Consider the following 20,127-nt stretch of genomic DNA (forward strand, 5'->3'; position numbering starts at 1 on the left):
GGCTTTATTGAATGCGCAAAACATACTAATCCAAATAAAACATAAAATATACTCATTAATATTTCCTTTGCAATCTCATCAAACAATACTACAAACTACAAAGTTGTTTTATTATACCAAACATGTTTCCTGAAGTAATCATAAAAACTTATAATGTTAACTTCTATTGTTTACAATTCTCATGATTTACATATGGTTTTGAATTTTACGGCATTTTAATCGAATATACTATCCCTCTTATACGGAAGGTTTGCATTTCATGGGACAAAAAGGTGATATCGGCGACAAATCACGTGATGGCACACCCATGTCTAGTAAAGTATATAACTAAGAAATGTTTCTTATCTAAAAACATCAAAGTTGTATCCGACCCTCGGCATGATACTCATCCTCAGCATTCTTGTTAGCATTGTGCTCTCAGGTAAAGCATCTCTCTCTCTCTCTCTCTCAATTTGTTCTTGTAAATAATAAATTTTTTTTTTAAGTTTTACGGAGAAATCTCATATAGTCATGTACTTATGACGCATTAAATGGTCGAGTTATCTTACGTGTTTAATTTTGTCAGAAGTTTGTGTAATTTTTAGTTGCAAATGTTCTTCTCGTAAGATCGATATTTCCATCTTGAAAAAAGTTCAGAAGTTGGTTTGTTACATTCAGTAAACCGAGGAAAATTGTCACCATGCATCTGCAATGTATATTTTCAAACCAATTAATTTCAAAATAAGTAAAGCCAACTTATTAAAATATCGTGTAAGTACACGTCTAAAGGCCAAACATTTCTTATATCTAATAAAATTATTTTTACTTTTAATTGTTTATTACATAATACTATAATAATGATTATATTGTACATATACATGTAGTATAATATATAGTATGATATTTGAGGTAAAGTCGCGAGTTATCTCAGTACTTCCATTAAAAATCGACCACACTTTGGTCGCTAAAATTAAATCACCAGGAAACCAACTTACCAATTATGCTCTTACATGTAATACAGTGGAATCCAAGAGCACCGGATGTGTTTGTCCACTGGTCATCGAACCTGTCTGTGGAAAAGACGGCGTGACGTATGATAATGAGTGCGAAATGAATTGCGCGTAAGTATTGTAATTACTGAGTCTGTATGTTGTAATTACTGAGACTGTAAATTGTATTTACTGAGACTGTATAAGTACTGCGAATGTATATTATAAGTACTGAGTTCGTATGTTGTAATAGGGACGTATATACATGTACTAAAGGGGTACCAAACAACTTCTGCAGTACAATGTTTATTTGCCCTAAACCTCACACAAAACCTGGTAATGTTTTTCAAACTACGTTTAATCTAAGTAAAATTTCTGGTTTTTGATTTTTAATTTGTTCTTTTTGTTAATCGGGATTAATTTTTAATAAATTTTAAAGCATACAAAATATTAAAAAAAATGATACAAGTAAACCACCACCAAAATTCACAAAAATCTCGGTATTTTTTTATACGACCGATCGGGGGTATTTGCTGATTTTGAAAATAATTTAAATAATTTTTTTATAAATTTCAAAGCATACAAAATAATTAATATTTTTAATATAAGTAAACCATCACCAAAATTCAGCGAAATCTCGGTATTTTTTATACGACCGATCGGGGGCATTAATTTGTTGATTTTGAAAATGTAATTCTACTAAGATAATGAGTATAAACAGTGCACATGACATTAGAATACATTTTGAATTATATTTTGCTCGATAAAGGTTTTGTTCTGATATATTTTATACATGTAGACATATACATTTAGTTAACTATTAATAATTGACATACATATACGAAATACAAGAGACATGCGCGAGTTGCCTATCCTCTTAGTATACATGTAGGCACTGAGTCTGTATATTGTGAAGTACTGAGAATGATATTGTAAGGAGTGAGTCTACTTATTGTTAATATTGAGTCTGTATATTGTAAGTACTGAGTATGTGTATTGTAAGAAATAGAGGATATTCAATGTTTTGTAGATGAATATGGAATTTATTTCACGAGTGGGACAGGATTTTTTGATATTTTCACGAGTGCGAAGCACGAGTGAAAATATCAAAAAAATCCTGTCTCACGAGTGAAATAAATTCCATATTCATCTACAAAACATTGAATTTTCTGTTTATTACATTTTCTTTGATTTTCCCTTTGCCTCTGTCTTTTCTTAACACAGTGTCATAGGCTTGACGTCATAGTTGAGCGGTTGAGACGTCACAGCTTAGCAGTTCTGAGATTGAAAACATTACATAGCATGGATTTAGCAACATATTTGGGAAGAAATTTGCAGTTTTAGCTCTATCAAGATCGTTAGTTACTATTTCTATCTAATGACAGTCCAGAAATTATTTTTTACTTACTTTGATATCCTTTCACACTGTGAGAGAATATCAGTTTGGTATCCTTTCACACTGTGAGAGAATATCACTTTTATTCAATAAATAAATCACAGTATTTCACTGTTGAAAATGTAATAACTTAGACTATTTAATTGTAAGTGCTTTGTTTCCATGCTCTAAGTTCCGAGCCTGTACATTGAACGAACAGTGGTTTAAATACAGCAATATTGAATATTGAACAAATTGAAACTTATTTTACTCAAGAAAATGAACAAAGCAAATCTCTTGTCTAAATTCTAAAAAAGTAAAAAATCTCCTTTCTTATTTTTCATTGAACAGTGGAGCTGCAAAATCTCATGATGGAAAATGCGAAAGTGAAGCCTGCGCATGCCCACTGACGATTAAGCAGGTTTGCGGTAATGATGGGAAAACCTATGACAACGAATGTCTGTTAAATTGCACGTGAGTTGAAGTGTTCTTTTTGCTCATAATTATTATTAAAGCCTATAAATTAACATATATTTAAAATGCAAAGCTTACATATTTTGAAGTTTGACAAAAATGAACACAGATCATCTTTAAGGCCCTAACTTGTTATGTACATATACAGAGGTTGGACCAAAGCTCACGACGGGGAATGTGGAACAACACAAGTCTGCGCATGTCCTTTTATCCTTCTTCGCGTGTGTGGAGGCGATGGGAAAACATATGACAATGAATGTCTTCTTAATTGCGCGTAAGTTTATTTTTGATCAGTCTTGCCAGCGATATGAACAGCTGTTTTCTTAATTGAATTGACATATTAATGCTAATATTACAGTGATAACAGTATCCATGAAAATATTAATATCCGTATGGCTATAATAAGTGAAAAACATCTGCAAAATTAACTGTAATGTAGTTTGAATAAGTGCATCTCACTCCAATTTCAGAGGGGCGACCAAGTTGCATGACGGGGAGTGTAAGCAATCATTGTGCGCATGCCCAAGAATCCTCAACAAAGTGTGTGGAAAAGATGGCAAGACCTATGACAACGAATGCCTCATGAACTGCTCGTAAGTCTATGATTCTAAAGGTGTCTATATATGTCTCCTTTTAGCCTCAAGTATAGCCGGTAAGTGTAGCTTATTTGCATTCAGACTGATTGCGCTTATGTTACTTTCTGTTGAATATTGCACTACATACAAACAAACATTTAGAAATCTTTTTTCAATATTTTGAACAAGAAATGCATGTAATCATTTTCCATTGATCTACAAAAGAAATGAGCATGCCATACGCTATACACCTTCTCCTCCTTAGGTCTGTTGGTAAGGCCCACGATGGGGAGTGTCTTGAGGCTGCCCCAGCGGCAGCAGAAGGACCCGTATGTATGTGTAATAACATGTACTATCCAATGTGTGGAAGTGATGGCGTAACATATGCCAATGAATGTCTCATGCAGTGCCAGTAAGTAACTGTTACAGTGCTTGCTGATAATAGAAAATTTTTCATTCTATAACAATACTTGCTCTCGTGAAATGCAGTTCTCCTGTGTTAGGGTTTAGACGGATGTTCCTCATTGACAGCTGCAAACTTTCTAAAAGATAGCATTTTAAAACAGAAACAAAAAGACAGATTAAAGATGATTATCATAATATAATATTCAACAAAAACACCGTTTAGCATCTAAGAAATTAAAAGTGGTAATGTATCTAAATCAGTTTAAATGTAACAGATAATTCGATTTACCTAAATAATTCTACATGTACATGATGTACAAAGCATATACATGTAATTCTACCGATGCACGCGAATTGCATGACACAGTTACATCTATGCAATCCTCAATTTGGGTCTTTTATTGCAATTGTTTTCATTTTTTTTGTCTGTTTAGTAAAGCTACCCTAGCTTTTGAAGGAGTATGCGAAACAACACCAGCGCCGTCTTGTCACTGCCCCCACATCTATAACCCGGTCTGTGGAGCAGACGGACAAACCTATGACAACGAATGTTTGATGTTATGTCAGTAAGTATTTCAAATACATTTAAATTCATAGCATTTTAAAATCTATTTTGAACTACTGCACAATTTTCATAGGTTATCATAAAAATTCTTTCTATTGCTGCTTCCCATGTTGGTTGCACGTTGTATAATAATACCTATACAGGACTCGACATCAACGTTTGTCCGATTGTCCGTGACTAGATCATATTGTGATATGACAAGTCAATCTCTAGACACAATCTTTTACCTTTTTGGAATATTATGAATATCATTTATTTTAGAATCATACATAAATCATTTAACACTATTCTTTTTTTTAAATCGCAAAAGTTGCAGTCCTTAGGGTAGCTGCAGAACTGTAGCTCTCCGAAAAAAAAATGACAGACCGGAGAGCTACAGTGCCACCCATAGAAAAAAAACTGTATATTTATTGCGCACAAAAAAGTGCACTGTTTCTCGATTTATTTCTCCATATTTTTATACTGAAATCTCAAAATATTACTGACGGTGTGTTCCTAACACATTTTTCACTATTCCCACATCGAAACAATTCCTATAACTGTTGTTAATAGCCCCTCTGGGCCTAAAATTGAGACCATCCAAAATTTCGCCTATTAATACTGCCATTTTGGGTGGCTAGACAATTCGGCCAAACGCGCTTCGTAAAGATGACAACCACAAGAGAAGTTGATAGAGGTCTAAGGAATTTTTTGAAATCGAGCTCCAGAACCGAGCGCAACTTTTTGTGCGCAATAAATATACAGTTTTTTCTATGGGTGGCATGTAGCTCTCCGGTCTGTCAATTTTTTTTTCGGAGAGCTACAGTTTTGCAGCTATCCTTAGGGTTAAGTCCCATTTCACTGGATATTAATTGTTGACGAGGGTAATCGAGACTACATTACAGAGTGCTACTGTATTTTATATATCAGTTATGTTTGTATTTTTATAGTTTACAAATCTCTGTAAGTTAATATTAATATCTACTACTACTTCATTGTTAAAAATAAAGTTCTACAAATTTCGTTACATTTGTTCAGAGTCGCGCAAGATAACACTGAATTCGGACAAGTAACATTTGTTGGTAACTTGTTCGATGGACATTAGTTAATGTAGAGCCATGTTATAGAACAAGACAAATTTCCAAAATTAAAATTGTTCATCCCTTAGTTCTCTTGTCAAAGATTTTACACTCGCAAAATGTGTTTAAATAAATAATGTATGTTAATCCATGAGGTTATTTTTCAAAGTAGATATTTAAATAAGTTACGGAAATCTTAAATGTAATGTTATTGTCCTGAACTTCGTTTATAACCGTGTACGAACAAAATAAAACTACAATATTAGTAGAATAAAGACCCAGAAACTTATCTGTGTAAAAAGTATTAACTATATACAGTCATACTTGGCCATGTAAAGAAAATTTTTCCTCCAAATGATTTTTACTAATTTATCATCCCTCTGTTCACTCATATAAAATTTTGCTTCCTGGTAATAATTTTCTAAAAGAATTACAATTAAAGTGATAAAATTTCAGCATATCTCGGTGAAAATTTGACAGAAATTGACTTTTAACTTGAGCTTTTTAAAAGTAATAATACTCATTAATTCCAGTGAGAGTTGCAACTTTTATGAGAGGGTCCATAAATATTATGTACGTTTGCGAAAGTCCTGAATATTAATCTTGTGTGTAATAATAATTAGTAATTATGATATAATCTTTTTTTTTACAGCAACGTGAAAGAAGGTTACCTTGGACCATGTAAAAGTTAACTCACGCTTGAATTGCTGAAATTTCACGCATAATGTCGGACAGTTGTGCATTCTATGACAATCTATACTTAATTATGGACATTTTTTTTTTATTGCATGTACAATTTTTTTAATGATAGTTCTGTGAGGGAAGCTTTGAACTGATTATTATCATTGCTATTTATTTGTCGAGACAATGTAATGATAGGTTTGGTAGTAAACCTTGATCCGTTTGTTAACTCAAGATTGAATGTCACTGAATTCGAAATAAAGCTACGTTATGAGGAAACAATTTTACACGATCATTTTTTGCTGTATTTTTTATTCATTTATTTTATTTATTTATTGATGGTTTTCTTTAATTAATTTTATGTCAAAAGCTCTAAATCCAAGGCAACATTGCAGCTTTAGTTTGTTTCCATTTAAAACATAAAGAAAAAAAAATCTCAGATAAAGTTAGAAAAAAACAAAATCTTTGTTTCATAAAATCTATTCAGGGCCTAAATTTCTTTGTCATTTTTTTCTCCCACCTTGCAAAAAACAAATTAATGCTCAATTCAAATTTATTAGTCCTCCATAAATTTATCAAAATAATTATCTACATTATTTTTTTTAAGTGGGGAACACAATGATATACTGTCAGTCTAACAATTTATTAAGGGAAGAAAACTAAAAAAAAATAATATGAATTTATATCATTATTTTTATTTATTTACCTGTTTATTTATTTTTATTTATTTATTTATTAAATGAATTGACATTTGAAAATTAATTTTGTGACTATTTTCATTCAATATTTATTGATTCTATAGCATAAAAATACTTATATGGAAAAAAAAACGAATATATGTACATTTGTTTGGGGGAAAGCAGAGAGTAATGCTTGAAAACAATTGACACAAACCGGCATGAATCAGCCATGTGTAAACAAAAGAATATAATTATCTATGCGTGTAATGTCTCAAACTGGTTTACAGTAAAATCACGTGTGTAATTTACGGAAATGGTGTCGACATTGAGTGTTTACTTTTTTCTGGTCTTCATTGTCCAGCACGGACAGTTACAAATGTATCCTTTCCGTAACACCTCCCTCCCATGGGACGTCCGAGTAAAGGACCTCGTAAGCAGACTAACCATAGAGGAGATCGTGGTCCAAATGAGCAGGGGAGGGTCGGGGCCCCGGGCTAGTCCCGCCCCCGCAATCCCACGTCTAGGGATTGGTCCGTTTAGTTGGAATACAGAATGTCTGAGGGGTGACGTTTACGCTGGTAATGCTACATCTTTTCCCCAGTCGTTAGGCTTGGCTGCAACGTTCAGGTAGGTCAGTAGCAGACATGTCCTAAAATTCGATTCCGTACATAATTACATGTATGTATAACCATTATACTTTCGCTTGCGAGTAAATCTGCATGATATATCCACAAAAAGGGAGCATTCTACCACAGTTTTCAATTAAAACGTATATTAGTTGGCCAAGAATGTAATTCATAATTTTTAGACCTTCCTTTTATATATTTACGGCTATATATATATATATATATATATAGGGAGAGAGAGAGAAAGTAGGTGTATCGTTCCCTACATAGATCAGATATGGCGACAACTCTTTTGAATAAAATATTTTCGTCAATATTAAATGGTTATTGAACTTATATCGGTGAATATTGGCACGAGTTGGCTGTACAAATTAACGAGCTTGCGAAGGCATTTGTACAGCCAAAGAGTGCATGCCAATATTCACCAATATAAGTTCAGTATACCATTTATTATACATGTATAGCTTAAACATTTCCCATTGATTTATATTAATTATTTCAATAAAATAACTCAAAATTAATGAGAATTATTCCGATTTTAATCTCGGTATTCAAATTAAAACTGTGCAATATCAGCGTCTGTCCTGTAAGCTTAAGTGTTAAATATCACTGTCGTGACATCATTCCAATAACCCTACCAAGCGTTATAATTTGCTTATTGACGTTTATTGAAGCTAGTTTGTACTAAATTATTGAGTAATAATTTTAATTTTGTGTGAAAATAGACACATAATACCTAGCTACCACCACCCTTCATAAATATTGCCGTTGAGCGGTTGATCAGACTGCATTTTTTTTTCACAAAGGGCGTTCGATATTGAACGCTCGCGAATGGAATATTTAAGGGCATACTCGTATCATGTAAATCTTATTTTTACTGTAAGAAAGAGCAAAATATTATTGTTCAATTTTTGAGTTCAACAAATTCAAAAATACCGCCTATGTTATTTAGCACAGATGTTATCTGTGACGTAGCAGAAGCGACATCTATCGAGGTGCGCGCCAAGTACAATGACTACCAAAGACGGAAAATATATGGGGACCATAAAGGGATAAGCTGCTTCAGTCCTGTTATCAACATCATGAGGCACCCGCTCTGGGGCCGAAATCAGGTTTGCCTTTTTTTTGCTCCTCAAGTTATTTAGTTCTGGGCGTATTACCTCAAATTATGAATTTCAAAAAAGAGCATATGAAAATTACTAACAGGGACGTATAATTATACAAATGCTAGCTAGTATACGTTCCTTCCACTATCTCTTATAGTTCAACTTTTCTAAAACCATTTGCTATTAATAATAGAAATAGATGTCAAATGTTTTCCCAAAGAAAATGTCTTGAGATTATTATTTTATTTCGTAATTTAACGTTTTTTATTCAAGTAATTTCCATTTTTTCTGTCAGGAAACATACGGAGAGGATCCGTTTTTATCCGGAGAAATTGCCAAAAGCTTTGTGAAATGTTTACAGGGTGATAACCCAACCTACATCCGGGCGAATGCTGGCTGTAAACACTTCGACGTGCACGGTGGTCCTGAGAACATCCCTGTATCCAGATTCTCCTTTGATGCCAAAGTAAGAAGTTATAAGGACACTCTGCAATAAGCTTTAATTATAATTACTTGAAAATTAAAACGAAAGATTTTAGATCATTTTACATGATTATAAAGGTGTCTGAGAGGGACTGGAGACTGACGTTTTTACCAGCGTTTAAAAAGTGTGTTCAAGCAGGATCTTATAGTTTGATGTGCAGCTTTAACAGGTTTGAATACATTTTGTATTCTCCAACTTAATATAAATGACTTCTGCTACAGTCCATATTTTTGTTCCGCTATGTACATCGTATGGGGCGGTCCACCTTAAACTTCATGGACAGATACATCGATGCTTTCTGAGTATCTAATTACTAGTATCTAGCTAATTCGGTAGAGGGAAACGTATTTAGGAAGACGGGAAGGCTTGTCTTTGCAAAATGTACCCGCAATTATAGCTGCTCAACTTTGTAAACTTACTTTTTTTATCAGGAAAATCCCCAAGATAAGATGCTATCAGCTGCAGGTCATTTCATTTGAAATTTTCAGATCAGATGCCTTCGTATGTACATCGAATTATGCAATTAACGATTAATTATCAATGTACTCTTTTAAAAAAGTTGTAGAATAGTTGTTCCTTTTGTAAATGACGACATATAATTGTTCAGAATCAATGGAGTCCCCGCGTGTGGGAACAAACGTCTACTGACGGACATTTTACGGAGGGAGTGGGGGTTCACGGGATACGTGGTCAGTGACCAGGAGGCGATAGAGAACATTATGACGTATCATCACTACACTAACAACTCAATAGACACGGCTACACTGTGTGTCAAGGCTGGCTGTAACCTAGAACTGTCCACAAACGAGGTCAAACCAACCTACTTCTACATCAGTTAGTGTAAAAATTTTCAGAATATAACATTTTTTCCCTTTTGTGTACGTAGCGTCAGATTTATGAAGGACTTATTGTAGCATAACATTGCAAAAGTTGATAAATTGCAAGGTCATTTTTGTTACTTATGTAGATGACGCCTTAAAGGCTGGTAAACTTAACAAAGAAGAGGTATTGGAGAGTGTATCACCTTTATTTTACACCCGGATGCGCCTTGGAGAGTTTGATCCGCCCGAACATAATCCCTACAACTTCCTGGATCTCTCAGTGATCCAGAGCGAGGAACATAGATCAATATCGTTAGCAGCTGCTATGAAGTCGTTTGTTCTACTGAAGAATAAAGACGGGTTTCTTCCAATTACTAAAGTTTATAAAAAGATATCTGTGCGTATTGGTTACCATCTGATTTATTCAAATAAAAATCCTGGTCGTGAAGATATTGATATTCTTATTGTTAATCTGTAGATTTTTTTTTCTTGGTTTTGTTTCAACCTTAATATTACCTTTGTTGTAGGTATTGGGACCTATGGCAGACAACAAATACCAACAAATAGGAAGCTACGCGCCAGATGTTATGCCAGGTTTTACTACCACGCCTTTACAAGGGCTCTCTAAGCTCTCCAAAAGTGTCCAGTACGCAGCTGGATGTACCGACAACGCATGCACAACTTATAATAGATCGGACATACAGAGAGCAACGAATTCCACTGATGTTGTCTTTATTTGTCTTGGAACAGGTATTAAAACATGATAAAGTAAGCATATGCATTAATATACATTTATTGACTGGGTTCGAGGGCAACATGTCGGACCCAAGAAGCAAGCTTAGGTCTATTTCGGCCTAATAGCCGCAGCAAACAGTTGGTTCAAGGGCGCGACAAAACGCATTTAAAATTTGCCCGAGAACACAGTCACTAAATGTTTTGTTATACCTTTTACTTTTTATTTTGACATATCTTGCGCTGGCTTCCATGTTTCTGATAATAGAAATGATATAGCTGATCCCGCCTACAGTATATACGTCATAGTGGTCCAATATCTCATTCACAGGTCCATAATCTCACTCAGCGGTCTAACGTCGATTTTATTTGGACCGCTCAGTAAAGCATTATAAAAGTTAGACTTTTTTAGTATAGATTTCTATAGGAAACAAATTTCAAAGGTTAAACATATTTTATCTCGGAAAAAATATTATAAGTACATTTTTTCAGCACAGGTCCCATGATAGAGAACGAGGATCACGATAGAGGCAGTATGGAGCTACCCGGAAAACAGTCACAGCTTATCAAGGACGCTCTTAGTTTCTCAGGTACAGTATATATTCCAGGGTATCGCCAAAATATTTTGTTTTTTAATATGTCGTAACATTTACATGTGCATGTACATGAGGTGTAGCAAGAAATATTGCAATAGCTAACGATTTATGAAGGTTGAAATAAAATATTTCTTACGCCTTCAGACTATTTGTAGAAAAATGCAAATCTTTCCGTACCTGCAAATCATTTGAAAAAGAAATATGAACGAACGATTAAAGAGCTACTGTATCACATTTTAATATGCAATGAACGACCAATATTGCTTAAGGTGTGAGTGTTAAAAAAGGGGCCCTTTCCAGTTTAACCTTCTTTACAATGGCATGGAACGTTTGGAAACAGGCTTAATTTAAATAAGCAAAATATTATGGGTTGATAATTCTAAATTCTTCATCTAACTTTTACATGTAGCAAACACTGTGCCCATTGTCCTTCTTCTCTTCAACGGAGGACCCGTGAACATCACTTGGGCGGATCAAAACGATCGTGTGGTGGCCATTATTGAATGCTTTTTCCCTGCACAGGAAACAGGGGAAGCTGTATGGAAAGTGTTAACCAACACTGGGAATTTCTCCAACCCCGCAGCAAGACTTCCCTATACATGGCAGAAATACAGCGATCAGGTGTCTGTCTTCAAAGAATTCTGTTTATTTATTTGTAATTTTTTGCATTCATAGGCATCATTTCACCACACGGTTTTGTTTTTATTCATCAGATACCGTCTATGGTAAATTATAGCATGGTAAATAGAACGTATCGGTATTTCCATAGCAACCCCTTGTATCCGTTTGGGTACGGATTGTCCTATTCCAAGTTTAGGTATACAAACGCCTGGATGAACCCAGTCATAGACCAAGGACAGAACCTTACTGTTCGTGTGGAGGTACATAATACAGGGCCACTGGACGGAGAAGAGGTATGTTGAGACGACCCTCCCCCCCCCTCCCCACCAAACAGGAAGATATCCTTGGATTGACTTTTTTTCATCAATAACTGGTTCGTCTTAGTATCTTAAAAAATAATATCTTTTCACTGATCGTAAAACATAGACATGACATCTTGTATGTGTCTAATGTCATACATGAATGTTTTTATGTCAAATGTGCACGAAAGTTTTAAACAGTACAAGTATATTACATTTATAGTTCTGTGATTTTAAAATTTAATATTCTTAATCTAGGTTATTCAGATCTACCTGAAATGGCTGGACACTAAAGAAGAGATGCCAATGAAGCAACTAGTTGGGTTTCGACGCGTTTTTCTGCAAAGTGGAGAAACTTTAAGTTGGCTTTTTACAATAGATGCCGAAAGCATGGCCGTCTGGAGCAACGATAGAGACTTTTCGATAGAACCAGGTATAAAAACATTAAAATCCCTATGCTTCTGGAGAATGAAAATGCTCAACAGCTGTAACCTTTGAGTATATGACAGAATTTATAGTTTATATGTGTACATATAAATATAATGCGAACTGAAAGTCAAACTGACAACAAAGTGGTACTTTCACGATAAATTAGGACCAAGTCACTGTTATGTATAGTCAATTAACTATCACATATTTGGTAAAATAGCAGAAAATCTAGTCTTTCCTCTTTATCACGCATTTTTAGAAAAAAAAATGGTTTACGTAAGATTTCAATGGTCCTCCATAGCTACATGAATTTAGTTGATAATTTTCCTTTATCCCTTAAACAATATACATGTACAATCAATCAGTCAATCCTTTATTCCTATACTTAGAAATGCATTTTTATCTTTCAGGACATTACCGACTGTACATTGGAGGTCAACAGCCAAATCAAGAGAAAGAAGTGCCAAGTAATGTTCTGGTTCGAGATTTCAAAATTGTACCAAATACGTCATACATGTAGATTCGAATATATTTTTTTTAAAAAATCTGCTGAGTTCAAGTCAAACTGGCTTTGTGGAATAGAATTACAATCTTTTTCGCGATCAAAGAAATGGATCTGAAGATTGGTTATTCTATGAAGAGCCGTGTATTAGTTTTAACATGTACCGTAAATTATAATTTGTATGGGATTTTTAAACCTATAGACGGCCTTTTGTTAATGGTATTTACGTTTAAATTTTCATTGAGTAGTTAGGCATAATAATTCAGATATAGCCTCTACCATTACTTAACCCTATTACTAGCTGTGAAATGACCCTTGTATTTAAAGTACATTACTTATTATTATCATTTATCTATTAAAATAAAAGTGTAAATCATTCCCTATCCTCTCTGCTTCTGTTGACCTGAGGTCAATGAGTTTATATACAGGTAAACTTCGTTATTTCGACATCGACGGGACCATCGGAAGATGTCGAGATATCCGAGGTGTCGAGATATCGGAGTTGAGACTTGACGTCCAAGATTCCACTGCATAGCAAAACAGACCAGCTTATTATATGTACATGACTTCAATATAGACTGTAGCTCAACATATTTCAGAATTCCCTCTATTTTTATTAAAAATCTAAGAAGTTATTTAAAAAATTTTGTTTATAAAACGTGTTTTTATCGGAATCTTTCTAAATTCACAAAGTTTCAGCACAACGTTACAGCATTTGCGTGTAACTTGCCTTTTTGTCACAGAACAGGATACGAAATGCGCTCTATAAACTTCGAACCGTATAAAGTCGACATCCGATATACGAAAAAAAAAAAATGCGGATTGTTTTTTCTTATTTCATTCAGGAAGAATGTACATTGAAATTAATTTTTTTAAAGAGATTTGTGTATCTAATATAAACGAACGTAGTGATGTTATAGATGCATGAATTAAGGCTGATTCGGTCAATGGTGTCGTTAATTGGACTGTTTCCTGTTGAATACATTTTAAGTACAAAATATCATTAAAACATCTTTAAATTCCTTAGTTTGAATCAGTGTGTTTCTCTTTCATTGTAATTTAGCTTTTTCAGTATTATTAAAGTTATGTTGTGTTTCGATAAAAATAACCGTCTGTACATTTACGCTGAATCGCGTAGATTTAGCAATGATATTACCCAAGCTGACTTCTCAAAGACGCCGAGGGACTTGGGCTTCACCTACAAACACAGTCTATAGAATTAATTAAGCAACGTGCAGTCAAACCATGGGTGTGAAATTTTGACGACGTCGAGATACCCGGAGTCGTCCGTGCGTGACGAGCGACCCTGACAAACAGTTAGGTTCAGTAAAGCAGAAAATTGCCGATGTCGACATATACCAGGTAAATTTTGCTCTTGGGACTGTGAATTGACCTCGAGATAACCCGGGTTGTCGACATTACCGAGGTCGACATATCAGAGTTTTTGCAAATCATTCATATAGTAAATACTGCCGGGACCGCGGAAGGACGTCGACATATCCCAGGTTGTCGAAATATCCGATGTCGAGTTACCGAAGTTTACCTGTACTTCAAGTTGCATTTATTTCTTTAAATTATCTACAACTGTATCAGCTAAAGTCATATGTTAAACATGTATTAGTTATTAAACTGTATCAAAATATACGTCATTGAATCTTGATTGTGCTTTGATATTTACACCGCGGGCATGAAGCAGACGATACATGTCTGTATGCAAAGTCAATGACAAATTTTAATACAACATGTAGTACTCACAAATCTACAGAATTACATGTATTACATTCCCCCTGAGAGTAATTGACATTGACACGGTTTTAGAGACAATTAAATGGTAAACAGATCAGAAACCAGAAGATCTAATTAGTGGTAATTTCACGTGATAAGGTGTTGCTTTGGTTACAAAAGTAATCTGCAAAAACTCCTTCTACATGTAAATGCCACTCTTCGTTGCTTCGGATGCTGGATCTGACCTACATATATTTCAGTTGAGTGACCAGGTTAAAGATTTTGGAGCAGGTCAATTCTCAACCTGGTCAATTCTCAAGTAACTATATGCTCTACGTAGACCAAACTTGCATGGATGATGCATCTAGGGATGTACACTACCATACTTGCTTCAGATGCAGGATCTAACCTATATTTTCCAGATGAGTGACCAGGTTAAAGTATTTGGAGCATGTTCATACCCAAGTAACTAAAAACCCTACCTGGACCAAACTTGCATGGATGATGCATCTAGGGATGTACACAACAAGACCTGTTTCGGATACTGGATCTGACCTACATTTTCCAGATGAGTGACAAGCTTAAAGTTTTTGGAGCAGGTCCATTCCCAAGTAACTAATGGACAATTCCATACTTGCGAAGGATGCCGAATCCGACCTACATTTCCAGATGAGTGACGTTTTTGGTGTAGGAAATTAGCATGGCCTGGTATGATTAAACTTGCATCTAAGGATGGACACTTCAGACTTGCTCCAGATGTTGGAACTGACCGACATTTTCTTGATTAGTGGCTAGGTTAAAGTTTTTGGAGCAGATCCATTTCCAAGTAACTATAAGTCCTATTTAAACCAAACTTGCATGGATATTGGTCTTGAAATGCACACTAACTAGAAAAACAAGCATTCTAAGAGTATTGCATTAGCAATACTAGTCCCCTACCGGCAAGTGTAATCTGGTTCCCGTTAAGAATTGAAAATTTCGTAATTCCATCAAAAATCAATGAAGCGGAACGAAATGCAAACTTGATCTGTAACTCATCAAGGTAAAGTCACATAGCGAAAAATCAGCTCAACATCTGAAAGCGTTTAGGGAAAAAGTGCGGAAAACCAAGTGGGACAGACTAACAGACAGAGGGACAGACAGACAGACGGACGGACAGACTCAGAGGAAACCTAAAGTCCCCTCCGGTTTCACCGGTAGGGGACTAACAAGCATTCTGAGAGTATTGTCTGTCAATCTGTCCCACTTGGTTTTCCGCACTTTTTCCCTAAATGATATTGAGCTGAATTTTGGTATGTGAGTGTATCTTGATAAGTTACAGATCAAGTTTGCATTTAGTTACGCTTCATTGGTTTTTGACAGAATTATGGCATTTCAATTCTTAACGGGAACCAGATTACACTTGCCGGTAGGGGACTAGTATTGCTAATGCAATACTCTCAGAATGCTTGTTAAACGCTACTACTGTAGGTATTGTGTTTTGAATAAAAGTTGGGACAACTTGAGAAAAATATTTATGAATCTCTAAAGTAAACGATACTTGTCTCAATGCAAGATTTCTACTATAAATATAGATAAACCACTAAGGCAAGAGTTTCGTCTAGTTTATACACTGAACAGCATCTAGGAATTAATTTACATATTTTTGCAATGACAAAGCATCACATCTTCCTCGATATCGATAATCATAATACACCCTGCCATAAAGTACACAATGTTGTTGTAGTTAATTAAGATAATCTATCGTCTACACCACATGGGAGAGGGTGATTAGATTCCAGCATGTCGATGACCAATGGTCAGTTGAATCTGACCAGATGTTCACTACATAGATAATACTCTGCCGTTACTTCCATTACGCTGAGCAATGCAAATTCTTTACCATTATTGGAGAAGTCACAAAAGTATCACAAAACAGAGACCTCACTTCCAATGCAAAAAAAATAATAAATGAACATATTTTTTCAAATCATACTGTCACTTATTAGAGATTTTAATTACTCTGCACATAATAAGAATAACAGAATGTAAGCCAGGAATCGGCATGTAGCTACACCTAAAGCTTGCAACATGTAGCTACACCTAAAGCTTGCAACACAGGGTATTGAGTGACATTCTCTTACGGAATACAGTGACCCATGCAAGCCAGGCATCGATGATCACAGAATTAGATCACTATGGATTAAATGAGATAAATCATTGTAAAGAAGGAGATTATCGGGACATTGAGGTTAGTCAACTTGTGTTTATAAAAAAACTAAAGAATAAAGAATCGGCCAGGGAGAGATAATATGTCACTGTACATTTTTAAGGGTATAAATGTTGCCCAATATAATGTCGTAATTAGGCCGGGATTTGGAGAATTTGCCTTTTGAGTAGACACAATTTAGAAGAAACATACAAAAATGTAGAATGGTGACAATAAACTTCATCAGTATAGGGGTGTATCAAAATGTTGGTCAGCCAACAGGAAATACAGAAATTTATATTAGAAGTGGGTCATTGCTTGTACATGAAAAATGTGTGCCTAGAAAATTATGTTTTGTAAATATTCCTTTCATTAAAATACTAACACATCTTTGTTTGTTTGTTTGTTTGTTTGTTTGTTTGTTTGTTTGTTTTTTTTTTTGTTTTTTTTTTTTTGTTTGTTTTTTGCTTTTTTGGAGCCAAATTTACATTTTAAGGGGAGAGAAAAATATGTTTTGATGTATTACGATTATAGTATAAACTTATTGATTAGTGTTACACTTGGTTGGTGTTCCTTGTGAGTCTAATAATTTTGTTTTATTGCTTTGTTACTTTGTGAGAGGACTCAAGTAGGCTTTGTCTGCTGTCCTTTTCATTACGATGTATATCTTTTCAAATAAAATAGTGTCGGTCAATATATCCCTCAGGCTGGCTGATCAACGGTTTATGTTTCTATAACATTTAAGGTGTGATCCTGCTTTAATAAGGGATTACGAAAGAAAAAAAGTTAGTTGTTTTAATTTTTAAAAACTGATGTGGTCAGTTAAAACCACTTTAATTACACCATATGGGGTTTTAAAAGATTAATTTCTTTTAAATATCTTCATAAATTTATAACTCGATGACGATATTAAGACTATATTAAGCTCTACTGAAGACGAAATTGTTAAACAAATTATTTTGAACTTTAATTAGGTCAACTGAGTCATACAGAGGCTCTGGTGACGTATATTTACTTAAACTTTTGAAGGGCTCCATTTCTTCTCCTCTTAAACTGTAAGAACTATTTTATGTTGGTACGTTACATCTTGTATGTTGTTTTACTTGCCATTCGAGAATTATAGGGACGTCGATCACCTACTTTAGGTGAACTGCCACAAATTGTGCCTTAATAGAGGAGGTTCTTCATCGTGCCAACGCCCACAATGAAAAGGGACCTCAGTTTTGAAGGCCTATTCGAAAAACCCGTAACATTCACTTCTATAATGATTGAACAGTCAATAAACAATGTGTATCTTCTTAAATTTGACGCGGCATTGGAAACGAGAAACGGAAACCTATCGGTCACGAAGCAAGCACCTAAACATCAAACTACCACGACCAGTCTTAACATTTAAAGTGAACATTATTAAAGGTACAAGTATAGAGTGATGGGAGTGTCTGTACTTCCGTAGGTCTTTCCGTACATCCATATCACTTGGGGTACCCATATCCCATCCGCAACTCCTCCTATTCAACTGAATAAGATTCATTGAGACTTTCACAGAGTGCCTATGTCCACTTCTTTTATTTTTCGACTGGGCAGATTAAAAGAGTTATCCATAACAAAATATGGACATCGCCATACTTTCTATTACATAAAGGGGGCACCCATCTCGTATCCGTAACTTCTATACCACCGAATCTGCAACTCCTTCTACACCACCGGATAAATTTATTGAAACTCTCACAGAATCTTTATGACAAAATGCTTTTGTACAACTCCTTTATTATAATTTTATTTATAATGACCACTCCTTCGTATACTTGACAACAACGGTCTAATGTAGCATTGTGAATTTTCAAAAAAATTTAAAAAAGAGTGTTATTGGTTTCTTTCAATTTGTATGCATCTAAAATGATGAAATGAAAAATTAATGTTTAATGATATTCATTCATCTGAAACAATTCAAAATTTATTTGTGATCGTCAAAAAATGGCCTTGAAGCGCACATAATTCCCAGGTTACAGGATATATATAGCAGAAGTCCCGTACTGGTAAGGATTCCACGGTGCCAAATCTATGAAATTCTAGCTCCAGTGGTGCACTGTGCATAGCGATGTCAGGGGACGTGGATTATATACGGAACGAGAACTACCTTAATTGAAGTTTGTCCTTATTCCGGGGCAAAGCTGAGGACAGATTATGTTAACGAAACTACATTTTGTATGAAAACGTTTGTTGATAATGATTATTTGAAAAGCTCAATTGTAATTAATCACAAGCATATTGACCTCAATTTAAGGTTTTCAGAGGTCAAGTAAACCCCGAGTCCTGCAGTTTAAAGATTTCCCTGCTTAGAAGAACTGTATCGTTGGTATTTTAAACCTTTTGTGATTTTACAATGAACGTTGGATTCGCCTTCCTTGATTCCTGATAGAATTTAAAGATCTGCTCCGGTAAGGGTTGAGTCATACAGAGCTATACAACTAGTAACTCATTTTTTTTTGTTAAAAATCTTCATAATGTACTTACCTTTAAGTCGCATTTCGGTACTGATCATCCGAATATTCGGTTTGGCGTAAAACAGAAGAAGTGTGGGATTTATCATTTCAAAGGCACACATTACAAAAGGTAAATTTTATGTAGATACTGGAGTCCCAAATATTAATACTATAAATTTATTTCAAGCAAGAAATTATAATCTTGTACAAACATTTCATTCTGAAGATGCATTTTGTGTGTTTAAAAGACAACTTATGAGTAGGTGATTTGAATAATTACAATTAATCAATTTGAAACCTAAGTTAGAAATTTAAAGACAGGAGATAATTTCAAGCAGAAATCTCATTCAGAATAAAATTTCGATATCTGAATTTCAAAATATCTTAAAAGTCGAATATTTTGGAATTTTTTCTTATTTTGTTCGTTTCCATTATTCATATATCAAAAGTTTTTCGGCCCCAATTTTCATTACGTCTTGTGATCAGGGTTGCCTATCAAGAAATAAAATCTTAGGATAGTTTTTCATGTCCATTTAATGGAAATAAAGAATACTTGTTATGTTTCAAGTTTGATTCAATTATCAATACTTATTTAATTAATACATATGGAATTAAATATTTTAAAAGCAATACATATACATGTACACGAGAGTATGTCAGCGTCTAAGCACAGCTTCCAAATACAGCTGTTTTGTATACCAATAAGATGCAGTAGTAGATTTAAGGGAGACGCA

At 34.5% G+C, this 20,127-nt stretch overlaps 2 protein-coding genes across 3 annotated transcripts; both read left to right on the plus strand.

Annotated features, from left to right (window-relative positions):
• The first annotated feature begins 345 nt into the window (after nucleotides 1-345).
• LOC133176367 (ovoinhibitor-like) lies at nucleotides 346-6,383 on the plus strand. 2 transcript variants are annotated; one of them, XM_061311491.1, is made up of 8 exons: nucleotides 346-421; nucleotides 1,001-1,100; nucleotides 2,695-2,817; nucleotides 2,966-3,091; nucleotides 3,288-3,410; nucleotides 3,658-3,804; nucleotides 4,232-4,363; nucleotides 6,073-6,383. In XM_061311491.1, exons 1-8 carry the CDS (start codon nucleotides 379-381, stop codon nucleotides 6,110-6,112), a joined length of 834 nt encoding a protein of 277 aa, XP_061167475.1. In that variant the 5' UTR covers nucleotides 346-378; the 3' UTR covers nucleotides 6,113-6,383. The 2 variants fall into 2 exon arrangements, with proteins under 2 accessions (XP_061167475.1, XP_061167476.1); XM_061311492.1 differs by lacking the exon at nucleotides 6,073-6,383 and having other exon boundaries at nucleotides 4,232-4,367.
• Nucleotides 6,384-6,489: 106 nt separating this feature from the next.
• On the plus strand, nucleotides 6,490-13,394 carry LOC133176365 (xylan 1,4-beta-xylosidase-like). The gene is made up of 12 exons (XM_061311490.1): nucleotides 6,490-7,408; nucleotides 8,360-8,519; nucleotides 8,809-8,979; nucleotides 9,075-9,166; nucleotides 9,605-9,831; nucleotides 9,965-10,215; nucleotides 10,346-10,568; nucleotides 11,048-11,140; nucleotides 11,556-11,767; nucleotides 11,860-12,060; nucleotides 12,325-12,499; nucleotides 12,906-13,394. Exons 1-12 carry the CDS (start codon nucleotides 7,095-7,097, stop codon nucleotides 13,013-13,015), a joined length of 2,229 nt encoding a protein of 742 aa, XP_061167474.1. The 5' UTR covers nucleotides 6,490-7,094; the 3' UTR covers nucleotides 13,016-13,394.
• The last annotated feature ends 6,733 nt before the right edge of the window (nucleotides 13,395-20,127 follow it).

Source organism: Saccostrea echinata, unplaced genomic scaffold (assembly GCF_033153115.1).
Source record: "Saccostrea echinata isolate AGI-Se365-2 ecotype Australia unplaced genomic scaffold, CSIRO_AGI_Sech_v1 ptg000075l, whole genome shotgun sequence".
Lineage (NCBI taxonomy): Eukaryota > Metazoa > Mollusca > Bivalvia > Ostreida > Ostreidae > Saccostrea > Saccostrea echinata.